General features: G+C 39.4%; 1 protein-coding gene and 1 long non-coding RNA gene across 3 annotated transcripts in view; one reads left to right on the top strand and one right to left on the bottom strand.

Moving 5' to 3' along the window:
- Window positions 1–22591, top strand: part of CSMD1 (CUB and Sushi multiple domains 1) — a 2028797-nt gene that overhangs the window by 1746615 nt on the left and 259591 nt on the right. For both annotated transcript variants that reach the window (XM_027598604.2, XM_027598603.2), the window contains 2 exons: window positions 17104–17295; window positions 22336–22474. In XM_027598604.2, the coding sequence (XP_027454405.2) occupies window positions 17104–17295; window positions 22336–22474 (331 nt within the window). The remainder of the gene's footprint in view (window positions 1–17103; window positions 17296–22335; window positions 22475–22591) is intronic.
- LOC113924614 lies at window positions 3443–7022 on the bottom strand. The gene is made up of 3 exons (XR_003520734.1): window positions 6817–7022; window positions 5455–5578; window positions 3443–5078 (listed from the first exon to the last, which is right to left on the bottom strand). It is a non-coding gene; the product is annotated as an uncharacterized LOC113924614 (long non-coding RNA).

Below are 22591 nucleotides of genomic sequence, written 5' to 3' on the forward strand. Positions count from 1 at the left end.
CAGATATATGGCTTTCAAACTTTTTCTCCCAGTATGTAACTCTTCTATTCAGTCTCTTAACAGAATCTTTCAGAGGAAAGGTTTTAACTGTGATGATGTATAATTTATCAACGTTTGCTTTTATGGATCATATTTTTGTTTCCATGTCTAACTACAGACTCCTTGCCCTGCCCTAAATCCTGAAGATTTTCTAAAACTTTTAGAGTTTTACCTTTTAGATGGAAAGCTGTGATCTGTTGTGAAATAATTTTCATATAAGATGTGAGACTTAGGTCAAGGCCCCTGTTTTTTTATCTCCTATGTATTGCTCCAACACCGTGTGTTGCTTTTGAAATACAGAGGGAGAGAGATTTCTTTTCCTATGCACTTGAGCAATCATTAGCTCCTTTCTTTGAAGGGGGTAGGTCTCAGTAGGCTCCATGTCTCCAATTACTGAAGGACTTTGACATTTTCAGTAATTAAAGGAAGTATGTTGAGACTTAATTAGGTGGCACTTTGTGGAATAGATGCACTTTCTTTAATTTAGAGTCCAGGCTTGGACAGACAGATGAATTAAGGTTTCTCTTTCTGTGTATTTTCTAAACCTTTTTCAAGCACTTATGCACTAATGGGCATGTAACAGAATTCTGACTGCTGGTTAGTGTTTATCCTATGAAACACGAAATCTATGACCCTTAAGAAGATTTCCCTATTCGTGACAAGGGTTGAACCTAAAAGAGAACCTTTCAGAAAGATGATAACCTTATCATGTGCATGAAGAGTTGAATTCATAAAGAATTTAAATCAGTTTTCTTAACTCAAGAACATGAGGATTAATGAGATAAAGCCTGTTACTTTCTTAATAATTAATAGAAGGGTATGGAAAAGGCCATATGAATGCAAAGAGTTATTACATGATTGTTGTCTGTACCAGGGGCCAGCAAACATTCTCTGGAAAGAGGGAGATAGCAAGTATTTCAGGCTTTGCAGGTCACAGATAGCCCATGCTACAATTATTCAGCCCTGCTGTTTTGATGTGAAAGCGGCCAAGACAGTACATAAATGAATGGTCATGGCCGTGTTCCCATAAAATTATATTCACAAACACTTGAACTTCATGAGCACAATTTGGAATTTCACATGTCATGAAATAGTATTTTTCTTTTGATATTTTTCAACCATTTAAAGATGTAAAAACCATTCTTAGCTTGCCAGCCCTACCAAAACAGGTGTTGGGCCAGTTTTGGACCTCAGGCCATAGTTTGTCAATTCCTGTTGGAGACCATTAAAAGCAAAATCAATCAGTTAGTGTTTTAATATTTACATTAGGCTCATTGGTTCAATAAATTTGGGGGTGAGATAGAAACTCCAGTATCTCACCCATGTACACATTAAAGTTGCAAGTATGCTTTTATGACGTCCAAGGGGAAAAGGTAATTTATGTCTAGTTGATCACTGTAATTGGTTTGTAAACTCATCAAAAAATAAATAACCTCTTACAGACAAAGCAAATCTAATACTATAATGCTGAGAAGTCTAATCCTAAATACATAAAAAACTATATACATGTTGTTTATTAATTCATTAATTCAGTCAACCAATCAGGCAGCATCACTGAGTGTCTGTAATATGCCAGGAACTGTTCTAACAGTTGGGTATGATTGAGAGAATGAAACCAACAATCCCTGTTTTGCAGGGCTCACATTCCTGCTGAAAATCTGGATTTCAGTAGAATTTGTATATGCACACGTGTACTCCATTCTGTAATCAGGAGATTAAGAATAAACAAATAACTCAGAACATGAAGGTGTCCTAGTGGCCACGTGGAGAATACGAGTGCACACTAATAAGTGTGTTTCCACTGACTACGGCTGCAGCATGCACAGTGAGAGTTCATCTTGCCCAAAAGCGGTGATTCATTAACACGTGGTCCTCCTGTACCAGGAACGTTCCTTCCTGGGTCCCAGGGGTTCTGGAGCCTGGTGCACATGAGAACTACCCCCACCCCCACGTTCCCTAACTGGAACCTGCATGGTTTCCATCACACACCCTATCCCTTATTCCTCCTCTTAGAGACCCCTGTCTGTTTCCTTGAGTGTCAGTTTCCGCTAGGCTCGAACCTGGACCAGCTTTCAGTGATTTGTATTTTACTTTTGAGCAGGAATGTGAGGCTTCCTGGGGGAAACCCTGGCTTCTGCGTCCAGTCCATCTCTCCTGTCCTGCATGCAGTCCATACCAAACCCTCCAGGGACCTGACTGTAAGCTATGCTGGGAGTCAGATGCCTGCCGGTGCACTCCCCACCCCATCTATCTCTTACCTCCTAACTGGTCTCACTGCCTCTTCTGGCCCCCCCCCCCCTGCCCTGTCCACCCTGAGCACAGCAGCTGCACTAAGCCTATACAGTGTAAGTTCCATGTCCCACTGCTGTGCTCAGAACCCTGCAAGGACTCAGCATCAAGCCCTGAGTCCCCGACAGCTGCTTCCACCTCCCCTTACCTGCTGAAATTCTTTCTGGCCCCATTGCTTCTGGCCTCTCCCCACCTCTTCCCCAACCAACCCCCGTCCAGATCTCCATGCAGCTCCGGGAAGGTGCTCAGCCCACTGGGATTCAGGGTCTTTAGGTGCCTGTGTGAGCAGCCCCTTCACCATCTCTGCTCTGACGTCATCATCAGCGGGGGATCTTCCAACCTATTTAAAATTGCATCCGAGCCCCTCTCTCAATACTCCTGCTGTTCTTCACCCGGCTCTCCCATGTACTAGTTCCGCAGCATATTACAACTTCTACTTTACTTCTCTTACTACCACCTCCTCCCACAGTAACCAGGCTCTGCAAGGGGAGGGGTCCTAACCGACTTCTCTACTGATGTGGTCCAAATCTCAGCACAGAGCAGGCACTGGATAAGGATTTTGAATGAGTGAATAAATGAACCAATGAAAATGCACCCCCACCCCGATTGTTTTTGTTTTGTTTTCTCTTAGCAGTTATACTGAGTTTGGGGTAATGCAAACATGTTCTTACTTAACGTGCTATTTCTGCATTTGTGAATTCTTGGGCTGAGATTTGAAAAAGCTCTACCATAACATAACATTCTTGCATAGGAAAAAACAAAATAAAATAATAATCCTGTCAGTCTGGATATTACTGCATGAAAAGACGCCTTTGATTAAATACCACATCAGGCTGTCCTTTTCTGGAAACAGGCATTTCATCGCACAGATGTGGGGTTGCGCTCCCAAAGTGTTCGCGGTCACAGCACCAAGTTTGGGGATGAGGGTCACCATGGAGAACAAGACCCGCCAGTGTCACCCATTCCTTGGGCTATAGGCATGAGTGAAAAGAGGGAGACAAGGGGCGCCTGGGTGGCCCAGATGGTTAAGCATCTGCCTTGGGCTCAGGTCAGGATCCCGGGGTCCTGGGTTCAAGTCCCACATCGGGCTCCCTGCTCCGCAGGGAGTCTGCTTCTCCCTCTCCCTCTGCCCTTGCTTGTGCTCTCTCTCAAATGAATAAATTAAAAAAATATACTTTTTTTAAAAAGTGGGAGAGTAAAGCTCTATTCAGTAGATGACCTAAGGGTCTAAGCCGAAGTCCTTTTACCCACAAACGTGGCAGGTTAATTTGGAATCATCAAGAAGAAGAAGAAAACGAGCAACTCTCACCCAGGAGGGCTGCAGATTTAACGTGCAGGCCAATGTTTGCACAGTGTTATCATAGCACTAATTAATTTTTTATATAAAAACTTATGCTTTGTCATTTGTAGTTTTTCATATTATGGCAGCTTTTATAATCAACTGTAGTTTGTATGTACTTTTTTGTTAGTTTTTAATGTGGCTCATAAAAAATAGTAATTTTTTGCTTTGCATTTATTATTCCCCATTTATCAGTCAGCTCTACACAAGTATTTTTGCTGCCTTTCTAAACATTTCATGGAAACACAGCTCCATTATCCATTTATAAAAATTAACATCATTAACTGAAAACTAAATTTCTGAATAGGAGGTCCAGATCAGGAAATAATTTAGATTAAAAAAATTAAAATAAACATCTCATTTCCTTCATTCTTCTTGGTGCCCATTGTAAATGACTATTATTTTTAATTAAATCCAAGCTTATTCTACCTGTTTCAATCCAGGCTTACATTACAGGTAACATATGTGTAAAAGTATAAACTTATTTTTTGAGAATTGATTATTTAACTTGTTATTATGACTTTTTCACAAATAATTTATCTTCATTCTGAAACATATCCTTCGTTATATCATGTTAATGCTTGTAATAGTTACTGTCTATTAAATATGAATTATGGGCCAGGCGTCAGGCTAAGTGCTTTTAATACTTTGTTCAGCCAGTATTTATTGAGTGCCTACTGTATGTAAAGCAGTATACTGAGTGCCTGGCTTATCAAGCCCTTCTCTCAGGGCTGTCTGTCCCAGGTGAGACACAACCACATGTAAATATGACGGCTCCGGGAGATAGAGAAGAAAGTGTTGTAAACAGAGATTCAGACGATTTAATACATGACAGGGTCACTGAATGACTACCACTTCGGTGACCCAGAAAAGATTTTCTGAGAAGTTGACATGTAAACGTGACCCAAGTACCTAGACTAGCAAAGACCAGAAGAAAGGAACATTTCAGAGAAAGGGAGTAGCCCGTGGAAAGCCCTACAGTGTGAATGAGCTCATGAATTTCAAGGAAGAACGAGGTGGCCAGTGTGCTGAGGCATAGTGGGTGCGGGAGGTGAGTGGCAGCTGGCTCCTGGGATTCGAGAACTGGCCAGCTGTGGTCCGGGTCCACCAAAGTCTTTACGTAGAGTCGTGATACAGCCAAACTTGTACTGTTCAAGCATCACTCCCAGTGTGTTATGCAGGAGGGGTTGTACCAGGGGACAGAGGAAAAGGGAGTCCTGGCAAGTGTGCTGGGGAAATAGAATTAAAAACACAACCTTCTGGGGCGACTGGATGGCTCCATTGGTGAAGCGTCTGCCTTTAGCCTGGGTCGTGATCCCGGGGTCCTGGGATCGAGGCCCACATCAGGCTCCCTGCTCAGCAATGAGTCTGCTTCTCCCTCTCCCTCTGCTGCTCCCCTTGCTTGTGCTCTCTGTCAAATGAATAAATAAAATCTTAAAAATAAAAACCCAGAAACTCTCTCCACAAAGGTAAAACAGAAGGAAAATAAAGGTGTTATTAAACAAACATTAAACCAGAATGTGATGTGCATTCTGCTAAGAGTTTGCAAAGACAGGAAAAAACTCCTTTTTATATAACAAGATATAAGCCATTACATACACGTTCTTGGGACAGACCATAACCAGTGCTCAAGAGGACTTGGCAACACCATTTATTGTGACATAGTTCATCCTAAGTTAATTTGTAGTTGGATAGTTAGGTAGTTCATCTGTGTCAGTTAATTGGATTTGTGTAAAGGAAAACGACACTTCTCACATCCTCATGAAAGGAGGTGGGCGGTTTCGTACCTTGGCTCAGAGGACCGCCCCATGCACACTATAGAAACACCAGCTTGTGGTTGATACATTCCAAAGGGATGGCTCCCAGCACCTTGAAAAACATGTGTCCTGGGTCGTGAGGCTGGCAAGTGGCCTTTAAAAAATTAGCATTCATTTCAGAGAGACAAAGCAAGTATTAATCCAAGTTTTCCAAATATATACTCATAGACAGAGGAAAGGCAGAAGTCTCTTCCTTTGTTTTCAACAAGGATAACTGAGTTTGAACCTGGCCTTACAGGAGCTAATGAAGGGTTGGACTCGGTGTGTGGTAAGCTGAGACCAGTGATGAGTTGTGCCGTGCCCCCCAGATAGGGACAGGCTGACACATCGAGAGCTTCTCATGCGAACCAAGGCCAACGGCTAGACTGTCATTTTCCCTTTAACTCTCAATTCTTGGCTGAGACCTCCAGTAATTAAAAACAGATTAACAAGAAGAAAACAAACATGAATTTGTTAACATGTATACCTCATATGTTCACAGAGATACCCAGGGAGAAGGAGTAAGTCCCCATGTGCCCTAGACTCCTTCCTAAATGCTGTCCTTAACTATAAAGACAGAAGCAAAAATGTGTGTGGAGAGGGCAGGCTCTTGTGGGGGGTTAGCAGGAAGAGTAAGGGGAAGGAGGGGGAGGATGGAGATGCTGATTTCAGCTGGTACCTTCTCTGAGATCAGAGGACCAGGGTCTCCCGTGATTTAGCCTTTCTCCCCGTCCTGGTTCAGAGAGAAAACTCCCTTAAGAATGGAGATTACCTTCCATTTCCCTTACAAAAGGCTAACTGCTACTCTGATTTCAGACCTTCTCTTGTGTCTACTGTTTCTCACAATCCGCTCAAAATAAACCTATGCCAGAAAGGGCTTTTTCTGGTGGCTTATTCTTTTACCCTTCAATGACATTTACAAAGATGGAAAAATAGTAAATGCATAATTAATTAATCAAATAATTAATCAAACCCATGGTCTGTTTCACAAAGGCATGATAGTAATGTGCCCACTTTCCTCCCTCTAGGAGGGATTTTCAGAAACACCTTCCTGCTCTTTATCAGCATAAAATCCAGAATCTCCCTCTGAGGGATTCTCAGCTATCCCTTGAAATATCCAGGAAATGAAGCGTGGGTCTCCACATTTGGAACAGGAGCTTTCTTGCTTCTGCACACCTGGGGTGGGCAGAGCTGAAAGTCTGTCCCCAGGACATCTGAGGCTTCAAGCCACCTGGTGACTCTTCATGGAGGGACAGTCAAAGACCAGCCCCACCCTCCTCCCTGGCTGCGATGCTCTGAGCATGCCCAGAGGTTGCATGCCCACCTCTTCCCACTTAATATCCTGGTACCAACCTTTGGTCCCCAAGTAATCAGTTCTCTCTTCAGGGTCCTAAAAGGCCCAGATCTCAGCCACCGTCCCTGCTGAATCAACTCTCCCCACAAACGCTTCAGCCCTGGCTGGCTTGCCTCCGTGATTTGCTTTGGGGGGCTGACTTGGAGCAGCAAAGTCCGAGTTCCTCAGCACATCACCCTAGAATGGGCTCTCCTGCACCGGGCTGGGAATCTACCCTCCCCGCCCCCCACAAAGATGCTTCTTTGCGCAAAATCACTCCCCCTCCCCTGGATGAACTACAGGCTATTGGGAAGGATCCTCCCATCAAAACAAAAGCTGGCTTCTTCCCCAGAGGATGCGGGAGGCCCCACCCTACATTTACATGACTGAGAGGACCACCCAAGAGACCATCCCTGGTTCCAAAATTATTTCAGCTGATGCCTGCAAAGTAAAAGAAGGAGCTAGTCAGGCTGCCTCCTTAAAAAGAAAAAAAAAGCCTCACTGGGCACCCCATATAGTCCCTGCCTAACCAGTAGCCTATTACATATTGTAAAGGGCATTTCACATGTAATAGCTTTCCTTAGTAAGTTCAAATATACAGGTTATACTTAATATGCAGGTTATGTTTGTATTAGATACATCTGCTTCCACATATGGACTGTATTGGTGCTGCTGTGTGCATTTTCCTATACACGTGGAAAACATTTTATCTACTGAGGTGTGCTACAAAGGGTATTTTAAAACAACATATGTATGGGAAGCAAACTTTTACTTCTATAAACTAATAACTCAGTCAATAAACATGTTTAAGTGATGTTTTAAAAACATGCAAGGAGGACTTTGTGCATTTAATAGGACATGGCTCAAAGTCTTAATTTTTATTTTATTAAAAAAACATAATTTTGTATATAATGTAAAGAATGTGTGTGTGTGTGTGTGTTTCTATAGGTTCTTCAGTGTCAAAAATTACTTTATCTAATTGGAAGGAAATGTGGGTCTATTGCAGGTTCTTATTATGAAATAGTTCTATCCTGTCTATACTACTAGAAACAAAAAGGTACATTGTTTTTACATTAAGTGGAGCACATGTTTTGGATCACTCAAGTTGACTGGAATGGTCCTGAATTCCTGTGGACAAGGATTGGAGATGTCCCTTAGATTCTAGGGGGCCTGTGGAAAGTGTCTTTATGACCCGAAGTATTCCAGAGAACCCTTTGGGAAATTGAAAAGCTCAATATTCATCACCTCATAAACAGTGCCCTCTTTTTCTAAGGTAATAGAGGGATAAGCCTGATGTCACTAAGAATGTTGTTTGCCTTTTTTTATGGTGAGAAACTAGAAAGATTCAGAGCCACCAGAATCCCATTTGAAGAGAAAATATTTAAGAGAAAAGTGAGTCAAAAGGTATGTTGTGGCACATCAAAGAATACAACTGTGAAAAAGAAATGAACGCATGATTCATCAATAACTTTGTATGACCCTGAAGGCAGAGAAGCAATTTTTGACCCCATCACAAAGTCTTTGGTTGGGGGCTTTCATATTAGTTTCCAGATGAGCTTTTTTGCCTTTACCAGGAAACATCTTTCCACAGTTCAGAACTAGAAGAAAATAAAATGGCATTTATTTCAAAGACCCAACCAACCTATTTCCCCTACATTGTTTAAAATTGTTGTCTTTGTTTCACCTCAACTGTTCTCATTGCTTTTTTAATCCAATCTAGAGAACCCTGGCAACTTTCTAGTTTTATTTCATAATACTAGAAGGAAAGAGTAAGGTTTGGGGTTCATTTCAATTTGACTAAGATGTCATGGTTGATTTATTGGGAATTTGAAATAATCTTTGAAGATACAGAAGCAAATATAAGGACCCTTTCTGAGAACACAGAAAGAGCCATGTTATGACAACTCACATTTTCATATACTTAGATAATTTTGTGGATGCAATATTTCTATTTATTAGACAACATGAACTTTATGAGTATATAACTCTTTAATGGTGTGCTCTAGTATTATTCTAGATATTCCAAATGAAAGGAAGGGGAGTAAGTCGGAGGGGGAGAGGAACCATGAGAGAGGATGGACTCTGAAAAACAAACTGAGGGTTCTAGAGGGGAGGGGGGTGGGGGGATGAGTTAGCCTGGTGATGGGTATTAAAGAGGGCACGTTCTGCGTGGAGCACTGGGTGTTATGCACAAACAATGAATCATGGAACACTACATCAAAAACAAATGATGTAATATATGGTGATTAACATAACAATAAAAAATTTAAAAAAAAAGAAAATTTAGTTTAAAAGGAGAAAATGTAGGGGCACCTGGGTGGCTCAGTTTGTTAATCTTCTGCCTTCCTCTCAGGTCATGATCACAGGGTCCTGGGATCCAGCCCCAGTTTGGGCTCCCTGCTCCGCGGGGAAACTACTTCTTCTCCTTCTGCCTTTTCCCTCTGCTCTCTCTCGTTCTCTCTCCCTCTCTCAAATAAATAAAACATATATTTTTTTAAAGTAGAAAATGTACTTGTAAAACTGAATTGAGCATCAAACCATTGAATGACAAATAACCATCAGTCCAAGCCAGTGTTTTATATCCCCAGTATTCTGTTGACCTTTATTTGGAAGAATTTGAAGATTATGAAGGTTTGTTGAGAAAAATGGGCTCTATTGTTACATTAATTTAGGAAACACTAGATTAAACTATTTTTTTAAATACGGTTCTTTACTAAAGGATTTCTCTGAACCTTTAATCCGTGATGTGCAACATGGATCTATGAGAGGGAACCAGAGTATACAGTATTCGCCATTCTTGTTGGACCAAATACCTGTTAATAACCTACAGAAGTTTTCTATGGACGAATAATTTTTGCAAGGCTGATATATCTGTTGAAATTCTTATTCATGCTCAAAATATGTGCACCTTTGTGTAAAGCTTCTTTATTGGGCAATATGTGTCTTTGAATTCAAATTTGTAAAGAGAATTAAAACATAGCTTTGTTTTAAAAATTACAGTGAAGGGTGCCTGGTTGGCTCCGTCGGTGAAGCATCTGCCTTCAGCTCAGGTCATGATCTCAGGGTCCTGGGATGAGTCCTGCATTGGGCTCCCTGCTTGGCGAGGAGCCTGCCTCTCCCTCTCCCTTCTCTCTCTCTCTCAAATAAGTAAATAAAATATAAAAAAAAAATAAAAATTACAATGAGGCTCATCCATGATCTCCTTAGCATTTCTTCTAAACTTTTATTTTGAATTATTTTCATACCATAAAAACGGTGGCAGAAATTATCAGTTGGAATTTCATATGTAGTCATACATGCAACCATTTGCTTGAGGGGGAGATGAAGTTTCTTTTGAGGATGTGCAATTCAGTCCAAAGGAGAAGTCTCTAATGTACAATAGAATTTGCTTATGCTTTTTGTTTGTTTGTTTGTATGTGTGTTTGTTTTTTTCTGAAGCCCAGCAAAAGTAGAGGACAAATAGCTCTTAGATTCTTTAGGAACATTACTTAAATAGTAAACTTAAGATTGCTTATAAAACACTAGTTCAATGCAAGTACCATTTTGTTGCCTAGACTTTGACCACTACGGATTATGATTCTGGTGATTGAATTCTATAATTGCTATTCTATTTTATACAAATTTGTGGCTTATGGAGGCAATCAATGCTCCTGACTTTCTAACTTAAAGCTTTGCATGCTGAAGTCTATCCTGCATTCCTGTCTTCTTTTGAAGTGATGTGCTTGCTTTCTGCCGTGCCTTCTAACCATTGTAGCTGATAGTAATATAGCATTTCCTGCTCTCTTCCCATGGGAAAAATCTGTGAAGGGGCGCCTGGGTGGCTTAGTCGTTAAGCCTCTGAGTTCGGCTCAGGTCATGATCCCAGGGTCCTGGGATCAAGCCCTGCATCGCGCTCCCTGCTCCGTGGGAAGCCTGCTTCTCCCTCTCCCACTCCCTCTGCTTGTGTTCCTCTCTCACTGTGTCTCTTTCTGTCAAAAAAAATAAATAAAATATTTAAAAAATCTGTGAAGCTCAAACACTTCCTCTCCTCTTGGTATCTACTGAGAACTGTATTTCCAAGTTAGATTTTCCTCCCCTAAACACTAGCAGTGATAATAATGCTGAGGATGACAGGCATGATATGCCAGACGTCATGCTGTGGCACTGAGGTATAACTATAATTGAGGGGCTTCAATGTCTAGCATTATAGTAAAATAGGTACTTTGATAATGTGTAACCTGAAGATATATTAATGATGTTGGATAAAATTGTTGTTAGTCTTTAAAAATGTATCACTGAGCCTGCAAGAAAATAAGGCATCCTCAGAGTCTTGTGAAAGAAGAATCTCGTGAAACAGGGAGAAGTAATGAACCTCAGAACTGGACTTTGTCTTGACAGCAACTATCGGTCGACCCCAGTAAACCCTGAGCTTCCGTTTTGGGAATCCAATGGGCTGAGGGACTAGGAAGCAAATTCTAAGATATATCTATTGTATACCCTCATATACAGCTAGAACTCCTAAGTGGGGGGGAGGTTTACTGTCGTATAAGAGAGAATAGAGAGATTGTAGATAGATGATAGATAGGTAGATAGATGATAGATAATAGATAGATAGATAGATAGATAGATAGATAATTAATAGATAATTGATAGATAATTGATAGATACATACATGGGTACACGGGTAAAAGCATGCGTATAGATATGCATGATCTAGACTCATAACCAGAAACAGGTTTCAAACTAGCTTATAGGTGAGTTCCTACAATCTCTGTGCTCAAAAATGCATCACATTCCCATACATGAGAATTTACTTTAAAGAGTAGAAGATTTCTAGTATTCCAGCCACATGGTAAAGTCAAATATGAAGCCCATCTGGATGAAAGTAACTTTAGAGTAGACCACAAAGAATTAGTACAGGTGAAGTCCCAAAAAACAGAAGTACAAATGCAAAACTCAGAAACACTATAGTTTCCATGAGATATTGGAATTATCATCAGACCAGAAAGGGTATAAAAATAACAGAGAACAAAGCTAGAGGTATCAAAATTCCAAATTTCAAGATATGCTACAAAGCTGTAGTAATCAAAATAGTATAGCACTGACACAAAAATAGTCACATAGATCAATAGAACACGATAGAAAACCCATAAATAAACCCATAGATATATGGTCAGTTCTTTTTTTAATATTTTATTTATTTATTTGAGAGAGAGAATGAGCAGGGGGAGGGGCAGAGGGACAAGCAGACTCCCCGCTGAGCAGGAAGCCTAAAATGGGGCTCAATCCCAGGACCCTGAGATCATGACTGAGCTGAAGTCAGATGCTTAACTGACTGAGCCACCCAGGCACCCCTCAAATAATCTTTGACAAAGGAGGCAACAATATACAATGAGGAAAAGACAGCCTCTTCAATAAATGGTGCTGGGAAAACTGGACAGCTACATGCAAAATAATAAAACTGTACCACTTTCTGACTTCATATACAAAAATAGACTCAAACTAGTTTAGAGACCTAAATGTGAGACCTGAAACCATAAGACCCCTAGAAAAAAACAGGCAGTTATTTCTTGGACATTGGCCTTTGCAACATTTTTCTAGATATATCCCCTCAAAGAAGGAAAACAAAAGCAAAAAGAAACTATTGAGACACCAAAATAAAAAGCTTCCACACACAACAAATGAGAAGGCAACCTACTGAATGAGGGGAGATATTTGCAAGTGATATATCCTATAAGGGTTTAATATCCAAACTACATAAAGAACTTATACAACTCAACACCAGAAAAAACAAATAACCCAATTAAAAACTGTGCAGAGGAACTGAATAGACAGTTTTCCAAAGAAGATATCCAGATGGCCAACAGACACATGAAAAGATGTTCAATATCACTAATAGTCGGGGAAATGTAAATCAAAACCACAATGAGATATGATCTTACACCTGTCAGAATGACTAGAATAAAAAAGACAAGATATAACAAGTGTTGGCAAGCATATGGAGAAAAAAGCACCCTTGTCTATTGTTGGTGGGACTCTAAGTGATGCAGGCATTGTGGGTGGAAACACTTGGAGGTTCCTCAACAAGTTAAAAATGTAAATACCATACAATCCAGTAATTCCACTAGTGGGTATTTACCCAAAGGAAGCAAAACAAAACAAAAAATCCACTAATTTGAAAATATCTATGCATCCCTATGTTTATTGCAGCATTATTTACAATATCCAAGATATGGAAGCAACCCAAGTGTCCATTAGTGGATAAAGAAGTGGATAAAGTCCATTACTACTCAGCCATAAAATAGAATGAGATCTTGCCATATGTGACAACATGGGTGGATCTAGAAGGTATTAAGTCAAGTGAAATGGGTCAGACACAAAGATAGGTACCATATGATTTCAGTTATATGTGGAATGTAAAAATCAGAACATACAAACAACAAAAAGACCATAAGTCAGAGAAGAAATTGATAGTTGCCAGAAGGGAGGGAGTGGGGGATGGACAGAATGGGTGAGGGGGAGTGGGAGATACAGGCTTACAGTTATGGAATGAATAAGACATGGGGATAAAATTCCAGCATAGCAAACTTAGTGGTATTGTAATAGTGTTGTATGGTGACAAACGGTAGGCACACTTGTGATGAGCACAGTATAGTGAGTGGAGTTGTCAAATCATTACGTAAAAACACATAAATAATAAAAATGAAAATGAAAATATGAGTAAATAACAATATACTGTATGAAGAGCCACATATATCTGAAAACAAGTGATGACTAGTCGAAAAGCACAATGATGGAAAGTTTAAAACTCACTGTCATGTTAAGATAATAAATCTGATGCAGACAAAGAACAGGTGATGGAAGGAAAATATTCCCCACAATTGCCTGGAAGAGAGAACGAAGTTTAAAAAGATTATAAAATGAGAGGAACGTTAAGAGACATGGAAGATAGAGATATCTGCCCAATTTTAATTTGAGAAGTGGGGAACAGAGATATTCCATAGGATGATGGCTTAATCCTCAGATTCAAAAACTCCAATAAATTCCAAGCAGGGTTAATAAAAGGAAGATCATGCATAGACACAATATTGTGAAAGTTCGAATACCAGAAACAGAGTGTGATCTCATCATAGTTTCAGACTGTGAGGTGACGTAAGAACACTGGAAGGCAGAAGAACTAGAATAATTTCTTAACAGTATTGAGGGGGAAAAAAATCCCAACAAGTTATTGACCCTGAACTATAAACTCAGTAAAAACATCCTTTAGGAGTGAAGGAAAATTTGAAATATTTTAAAATCACTGAAATATTTTTGGACAAAAGAGTTTACCACCGTAGGACTTGTTTCGGTCAGCTATTGCTATGTAACAAAGCACCCCAAAACATAAGCCCTGTGTGTGTCAGCTGGAGCAGCTCTATTTGAGACTATGTCTCTGCACATTGACTCTGTTTTCAACACCAGAGTAGCTTTGCTTCAAAGTCTAGATCCACACAAGCTGATTGGAAGTTTTACTTCCTGTTCCTCTTACTCTTCCAGGACCCACAAACATGCTTTTTCATGGTTAGGGCAAAAGAGTAAGATGGTAAGCCCCTCGAACCAGCATAAGCTTTTGCTTGTACATTAATGCAATGGAAAACCATATGCAATGAAAATCAATAAACCGGAGCATCAAACCTAAATGTGGATGAATCAGAAACATAATACCAAGCCAAAAAGACAGTCTCAGAAGAACCTGGAATGTGTGATTCCATTTTATGTGAGTTCAAAAGGGAGGCTACCCATGCAGCTACTATTGGAATGCGTATATTTATCAAGAAAAGCAAAGGAATGATAACCGTGTTCAAAATAGTGATTTCATCTGGAGTGGGGAGAAGGTGTGATGTAAGGAAGTGAGGGCATCGGTAGGTATCATCAATATTGCTGAGTGGTAGTAATCTATTTTTTAATATTTTATTTATTTATTTGAGGGAGAGAGAGCACGAGAGGGGGGAGGGCCAGAGGAAGAGGCAGACTCCCCGCCGAGCAGGGAGCCCGATGCGGGGCTCGATCCTGGGACTCCAGGATCATGACCTGAGCCGAAGGCAGATGTTTAAGCAACTGAGCACCCAGGAGCCCTGGTAATATTCTAATTTTTAATCTGACTGTTATGTAGATGTTTACTTTTTGTTATTAATGGTGTTCTAGATCTGCATGGTTATACATTTCAACATATAATAAAAGCCAGTTAGAGAAAAAATAGTGAGTGGGTAAGGCAGCCTCAGCCTTCAATTAGCTTAGAGAACAGTGGGGAGAGAGGTTTGCAAGATACCACACATCATGTTCACGACAGATTTAATGAGTTAGATAGTTTCATTTGTCCTGATTAGTCCCTCAAGTTTCGTGAGCTTAAGTGATCGAGTCCCAGGGAGCAAGGCTGGGATCAGAAGCAAGTCTGACCGCTCTCAGGATCCTTGATGTTCATACCTTTCCTTCCATCTAAACAGTTGAACCATTTCCTATTGCCCTGGATCATTCATTCAGCCGAAAGTTAAAAATCTCTAAAGAACACAGAGTAGGTCCTGCACTTTTTTTGCATCTCATAACTTTTATTTAAATTTCTTCTATCTAGCCAAATGTAGAACAGTACCCCAGGATTTTCCAAACCAAACCAAATAAGAAACCCAAAATATGGAAATGAAAGCCCACGCATGACCGACCGTACATCTGCAAACATTAGGGTGGACAGCATGGTGGCGTGCCATGGGGCAATAGCTGTTTTCTTTCGTCTTTCTCAGCAAACAGGTGTTAAGTGTCCTGGAGCATGCCACAAGAAAAGCTAGCTTTCTATCACTGTCCCTTCAGCAGTGAAGAGGGAGAGAGCTCATTATTGTAGTTGAAATGAAAATAGAATAAAAAAATTATTTTAAGCTTTGGACCCTGATGTGTGTCTTCCTAATTTTTAGTAGAACGTCAAGTACATAGTAGTTACAGAAATTGGAGAAAATAACCAGTATTTTTCAGGTGATTTCATTTCGGTGCAATGTGGGAGTTAGAATTCTGGGCCAGAATCTGGGTAGGAAGATATCTTCATTGATTGGACTCAAGTGGGGCTGGTAGCTGGCTGTGTGACGTGACTTTAGGTGCATCTACTATAACAGGCGCTCCATATGATTGCCAGACACTTGCATTCCAGTGCTCCAGCTACTCCCCAAAAGTTCTCTTACCAGCTTGTTTGGAGATGCTAGCCTCTATTAAACTGACTTGAAATTCCTAATACTTTTTTTTTTCAAGATTTCAACTTTATTGCCTTATGAGAATGCATTTCCCCCTTTCCACCTGAAATTTTTTTTGTTGCATTTTTTTTTTTATTTTATTATGTTAGTCACCATACATTACATCGCTAGTTTTTGATGCAGTGTTCCATGATTCATTGTTTGCATATAACACCCGGTGCTCCACGCAGAACGTGCCCTCTTTAATACCCTTCACCAGGCTAACCCATCCCCCCAACCCCCTCCCCTCTAGAACCCTCGGTTTGTTTCTCAGAGTCCATCGTCTCATAGTCCAATCGTCTGCCCCTCTGATTTCCCCCCCTTCATTTTTCCCTTCCTACTATCTTCTTTTTTTTTTAACATATAATGTATTATTTGTTTCAGAGGTACAGGTCTGTGATTCAACAGTCTTACACAATTCATAGCGCTAATACTTGTATTACTTTTTGACCCAAAAGTCATCATTTTCAGAGCTTTTGTTAAAACTAAGATAACCATAGAATTTATTGTCCAAATTGGAAGTTTTTTGAGAGTGAAATGGGGTTATTAATAATTTTACTAAGAAAATAGCACCTGTGAGACTAATGCTATCTTGGTTTGAACTGATTTGCACCTTCTCTAGCTGGTTCCCATTCCAACGTCAATTTGGTTACCTTAGCTGGCTGCCACCTGGAAGGCACAGACCATAAATTTATCCCATTCAGCTTCACTCAAGGTTCTTTGAGATTGGCGTACTTTAAATATTTTAATTTTCATTAAAATATTGTTAATAAGAAAATCGGAGGGGAATGTGCACTCGTGCGTGTGTGTTAAGTAGAGCAAGATACAGTTCCTTGACATATCCCATCACTGGTTGCATTTTCAACAAATTTTGCTTGTACTCGTTCAAAGTAATCATAATCAAGATGCATGTTATTTAATGTATTCCTGGGAACAGAAACTTTTCATACATTTGTATGTAGACAGATGAGTCATGATGCCGGTCAGGAGAGCTTCCGTGCTCAAAAGCTGCTACGCATTTGTACGTATGAGGACCCTGTTCCCATCATTTGACCTGCTCTTGTGTTTGCTTTGCAGCATCAATTGCATCCACCTGCAACGATCCAGGTATGCCTCAGAATGGCACCCGCTACGGGGATAGTAGAGAGCCAGGAGATACCATCACCTTCCAGTGTGACCCTGGGTATCAGCTCCAAGGACAAGCTAAAATCACCTGTGTACAGCTGAATAACCGATTCTTTTGGCAACCGGACCCTCCTACCTGCATAGGTATTGAGCAACAGAAATTTTATATTTCGGAATGAATGCATGTTATTAAAATTGCTCCATAAATGAGTTATTTCTCCAGAAGTATTTCTCCAGAGTTTCGTACACACCCTTTAGCTCAGAGACTATATGGAAATTTTATTGTAAACCTTTAAACCTTATTTTATTAGGTGAAGTAAAGAAAGTGGTTTACTTAATGTTCAGTAATTGACATTTATCTAACATTTCCTATCCTTAACAAATCTTGTAAAAATATGGGTCAGTCAAATCACTATAATTTAAAATTCTGGGTGGCAGAAAATTCATAACCCTACTATTGCTATTCTCATTTTTTAATATAAAAACATGCCCTTCAGCAAAACCAACTCAATAAAAAGTACTTTCTTTTTTTAGATGGTTCTTCTATAATATGGGTACATTTTAATAGGATCCTGAAAACCAGAAATTATACTGCTTTGGTCAAAATGAAGATAAAAGGAGAAACATGCTTCTGAAATTCACTAGAATTTGATAGTTTGACCTTATTGAAAGGCTATCAATTGGTTTTGCAGACTTTAGTTTGAATAACTATCCTAATAACTGATAACTAAGATATTCTATCAAAATTATGTTTTTAAGGGCAATATATATTTTTATATAAAATAGTAATTACATGTAGATTGTCCCCTCATTCAATTAAATATTTCACCATAAATACCTATTTCATCTTATTTTTGAAAGAAACTCTGCTAAACCTTACTATTTTAATGAACTGTCATAGTTTAATTTGTACTTCTTTATGATCTGTTTGAAAAATGTAAAAATTAATCTGTGGAGAGAGGAAGTGATAATGCAATGATATGCACATAGTTAATAGGCCATCTTGCATAGGGTGAACTTGAGGGGATTTTGTGATTTAAAGTGTTTTTTATTGTCATATACACAGCAGTAGAGAGATTCTCAGTGGTTCTGTGGAGCTGTGATACACAGCTCGTAACTTATCACTAAGTACTTCAAGTATATTGTGAGGATGCATGAGATCTGATGGATCTGCTTATTAGCATGCTCAACCTTGTCAGAAAGCTGCCTGCATGCGCTTGGTGCTTCTTGCTGAGTTTACATTTTGTTACTTCTGTGGGCGCCATCCTGCATTTTATTTCAAGCCACGTCATCTGGAGACTTGCAAGATTTCTGTGTGTTTCTTTTTTAAGGTAGAGTGATTGCCTATAAATGCAGCATCATTTCAAACCATCAATCTATTTTTAAATTGGGAAAGACACCCCCACATTTTGCATGATTTTAAACGCATGGAGGAGTACATTACAAATCAATGCAACTATCTGTTAAACTCTTAAAGATTATTTCTTATTTGACGTTAATTAGACACTTGTAAAATTTGACCATCTTCCCAACTCATCTATCATCTTTTGGTAGTTTATATCTAAGTTATATAATTTTGACCAATGATTAGATATTTTATTAAGTGAATAATCCAGTTCTCAGCAGAGAAAATAGGCAGTGTTTCCTCTGCCTTGAGCATCAGCCCCAGGGACAGGCTCAACTCACTTGCAGGCCATTAAGTATCAATTATGTTGACAGCCAGGCCCACACACATAGGTATTATGTAAATAGAAAAATAGAAAATGTGTATTTGGGAATAAATTAATGTTATCTTTTCATTACACTGTAAACATTTCTTTTCCACCAGAAATGAGGCTTACTTATATCCTCTGTAAGAAACCCATCCATTAGGGCATCAGCTGATCATGTCTTAACACCCATGTAAATTCTGTTCTGCTGACTTAGGACAGTTTTTAATTTTATTTTTAAGCTTTTTCCTTATTAAAAATAATAGATGTTATTAAGAGGAAAAAAAGAGGACAAAAAACTGTCATCTTTCTACCTGGAGGCAAATACTGTTAACATAAACATGCATAAGTAAGCTTCATAATTATTTTATATATGTCTAATCTATTTTTAAAATGTTTATAAGTGACAGCATCCTGCTTATTTTGTAAACTGCACTTTGACTTACCGTACAAAATGAGTATCTTTTTGTGCTACTGTGTATTCTCTGCTAGTTTTTAATGAGTGCACAGTATCTCCATGGATCAGCCAACACTGAACACATGATTCCATCTTACTCTACACTTAGGTTGCTTCCGGCTCCTCTCTACTACGAAGACTGCAGAAATGAACCCTCTTGTTGCAAAATGTATCCACGATTATTTATAAATGACGTATTTCTACAAACTTAACGTGCTTCCAGGGCTTTTAAAACATTTTTCAAAACTCTTTCAGTATTGTTGCACCAATTACATTATGAACAGAGCCATGAGTGAGTGTTTATTTTCTCCGAAGGAAGGGAAAAAAATACTACATATTTTTTAATGTCATAATTTGATATGGGCAGAAAGTGATGATTCTTTGATGTTTTAATAGGCATTTTACATTAATAGTGAGGTTGAAGGGTTTTTATTTCGTATTCTTCTTGTCCGTTTGAATTTGTTCTTTATCGATTAGCCTACTAATTTCTTTTCCCCTTTTTATTATCATAGTGTTTTCCTTCCTGTTTTTGTTTCTTTCTCTTTTCTGAAATCTCTTAACCTCTCACCTGTTGGTATATTATTCATATTTACACCTCCTCGTCATTTGCTGCTGTTTTTCTTGTGGATCATTTGGATAGCTCCCTTTCTCCACTTCCCAAAAGACTCCAATGGTGGAGGCACCTCCTTTGGGGGTTTTTAGCTAAGTCTAAATGACTTGCCTCCAGATCAGAGGACACTCACCACTTTCTACTTCTGAGTGACAGATTCCCTCGAAGTCACCGTAATCCCTGTTTTCTTATATAGCTTGCAATCCCTTTTCTCCAAGTCCAACTTGTAAAGAGCTCTGAAAAGCAAGAATTTACCCTAAATTTACAGAAATTCATTTTGTGTCCACATCTTGCCCTGATCTACAGGGTGGCTATTTCAAGACTAGTTTTGTTGTTTAATGGCGTAAACACATAAATGTTCTGATGCAGAAATAAATGTGGATGTGTCTCATTAAAGAGAACTGCTTCATGCCATGGTGGATGAAGGTGTGACTGTATATATAAAGGAGAGGATCCTAAGGATTTCGAAGAAGGCACGGAGGATTGATAGGAATTTGTGGTTTTCATCTTTGTGTCCATACCCTCCGGAGGATTTCCTGGAGCGGCTGAGTCACATTTTGTACTAAATCCTAATGCTATCCAAAATATTTTTTCAAGCTTTCAAATTAAAACCTAATGAAGCTAAAATGAAGAATGTCTGACCCAAAGAGAGAACAAACACAGCAAGACAGTGCTACTTAATTCTACTGGAAGTTTTCAGATAACCTCATTTAGAAATGCCTCCTTGGATCTGTTCGGGATAAGACCAGAATGCCCCTTTGGTTTGCTTAAATCAGTACCTAGTGTCATCCCCCAATTCTTCCTGCTGGCAACACTCTGGTAGCCGATGGCCTGAATCTGTCGTTCTTCATCTTGCAAACCCTGCATGTGGTGGAATGTCCTCAGACCCTGAGGTACCTGTGTGCTCCACCCCCGAGCCACCTGCCACCGTCCGTGCCCAGGCTTTCCACCTGATTTTGTGAGAGGCAGCGTCCTGGGAGAGCTGATTAGACAGGGGTCTCAGCGGAGTTTATTAAAATCAAACTGCATGCTGGGGAAATGTGGGTTTAACCATTTCTGTGAAAATTATATCATTTTACCCTTGAGTATATATCTGAATTCATTATAAATATTTCCTATGATACCATGTAGAGCTTGCCTTTAATGAGACTGAAATTTTAACAGAAAGTACTGGAATATATCTTATTTAAAACATTGTTTTCAGGAGCACTAAATGAGTATTTAAAGACACAGCCATCACAGAAAATTAGAACACATGTACCTTCATATGATTTCCAAAAAAGTCGTGTGTGTGTGTGTGTGTGTGTGTGTGTGTGTGTGTGTATAAAAGATTACCAATTAGGGTATTTCTTTATCTACTTACCTTTTTTTTCCTATATGCATACATGGCCAATTATGTGAAATAAAATATCTAGTTTAGACGGAGTATTTTAATTTAATTGGGCTGATTTCTTAAAGCAACTTGGTGACAAACCTCAGTATTTGTTATGGAGAACCGTAAACCTAGCACATTCCTGAATGCATCTGAAATGTATATACTTGTGAATTTTGCATTGTTTTCACACCTTCCACATGATGGAAGATTTAACAGAAATCCTATGTAATAAATGAAACCATCCTAAACATTTTGAGGTTTAAGAATGGAAATTGGTTTGTCTCTTAACACTGTTGAACTTCGTAATTGTCATCTTCCTAATAGAAATGTAAACCCAGGTAATTAAAACGTGATAGGTAAAAAAAAAAAAAAAAAAAAGAGTAGATTGATCAGCATCATCTATAGTGCTTTTTTGTGATAGTAACATACTGAGCATTGTGATCACATAATATTTTTAGGATTGACATCCTATCTCAGTCTCTTATTGGTTCTCTATTCCCAGATGTCACTTACACTCTAAATTGTGTCCCAAACCTTACACGCATCAGAGGACGTTGAGAAATATGTGGAATAACGTGTATGCGTTCACTCGATAAATATTTCCTGAATACTTGATCAAAAACCATGCCAGGCAATAGTGAAACACAGTGGACTTGAAGCATGCCTTCTAGAACAGACGGGCAATGGCTTTGTGAACCAGAAAGGACAGAAGAATTAGCAGGACCATAAATGATGTTCGTGGGGATTTCTTTCGCCTTCCTGAGTGTTTTTGTGTGTGTTTGTGTGCATCCTAGAAGTGTGGGGGAGTAAAGTAATCTGTAAGGTTTAAGATTATAGCAAGTCATTTGTCGGCAGTTAAAAATCCTCCCTAAAAACAAGACGGGACGTTACGTAGAAATCATGAACAAGTCCATGAAAAATGTACAGTCCTCCTGGATCTTCAATTTTCACTTGGAAAATTGCTTAATTCCCCAACACATAGTGTTGGGGTTGAATCCTCACACTGACCAGCACTGTTGCTCTTCCATGACAGCTGCATGTGGAGGGAACCTGACCGGCCCGGCGGGTGTCATTTTGTCACCGAACTATCCACAGCCATATCCTCCCGGCAAAGAATGTGACTGGAGAATAAAAGTGAATCCAGACTTTGTCATTGCCTTGATTTTCAAAAGGTACCATCTTTTGCAGAATCTCTCTTTGGTAGAATGTCAAGTGTCATACCTATAAAATGTCAGTGTCATACCTAAAAATTCCTTCGTGTATCCCTTCACGGACTGCCCGGTTTCACA

The sequence above is a fragment of the Zalophus californianus genome, chromosome 2 (assembly GCF_009762305.2).
Source record: "Zalophus californianus isolate mZalCal1 chromosome 2, mZalCal1.pri.v2, whole genome shotgun sequence".
NCBI classification, from domain to species: domain Eukaryota; kingdom Metazoa; phylum Chordata; class Mammalia; order Carnivora; family Otariidae; genus Zalophus; species Zalophus californianus.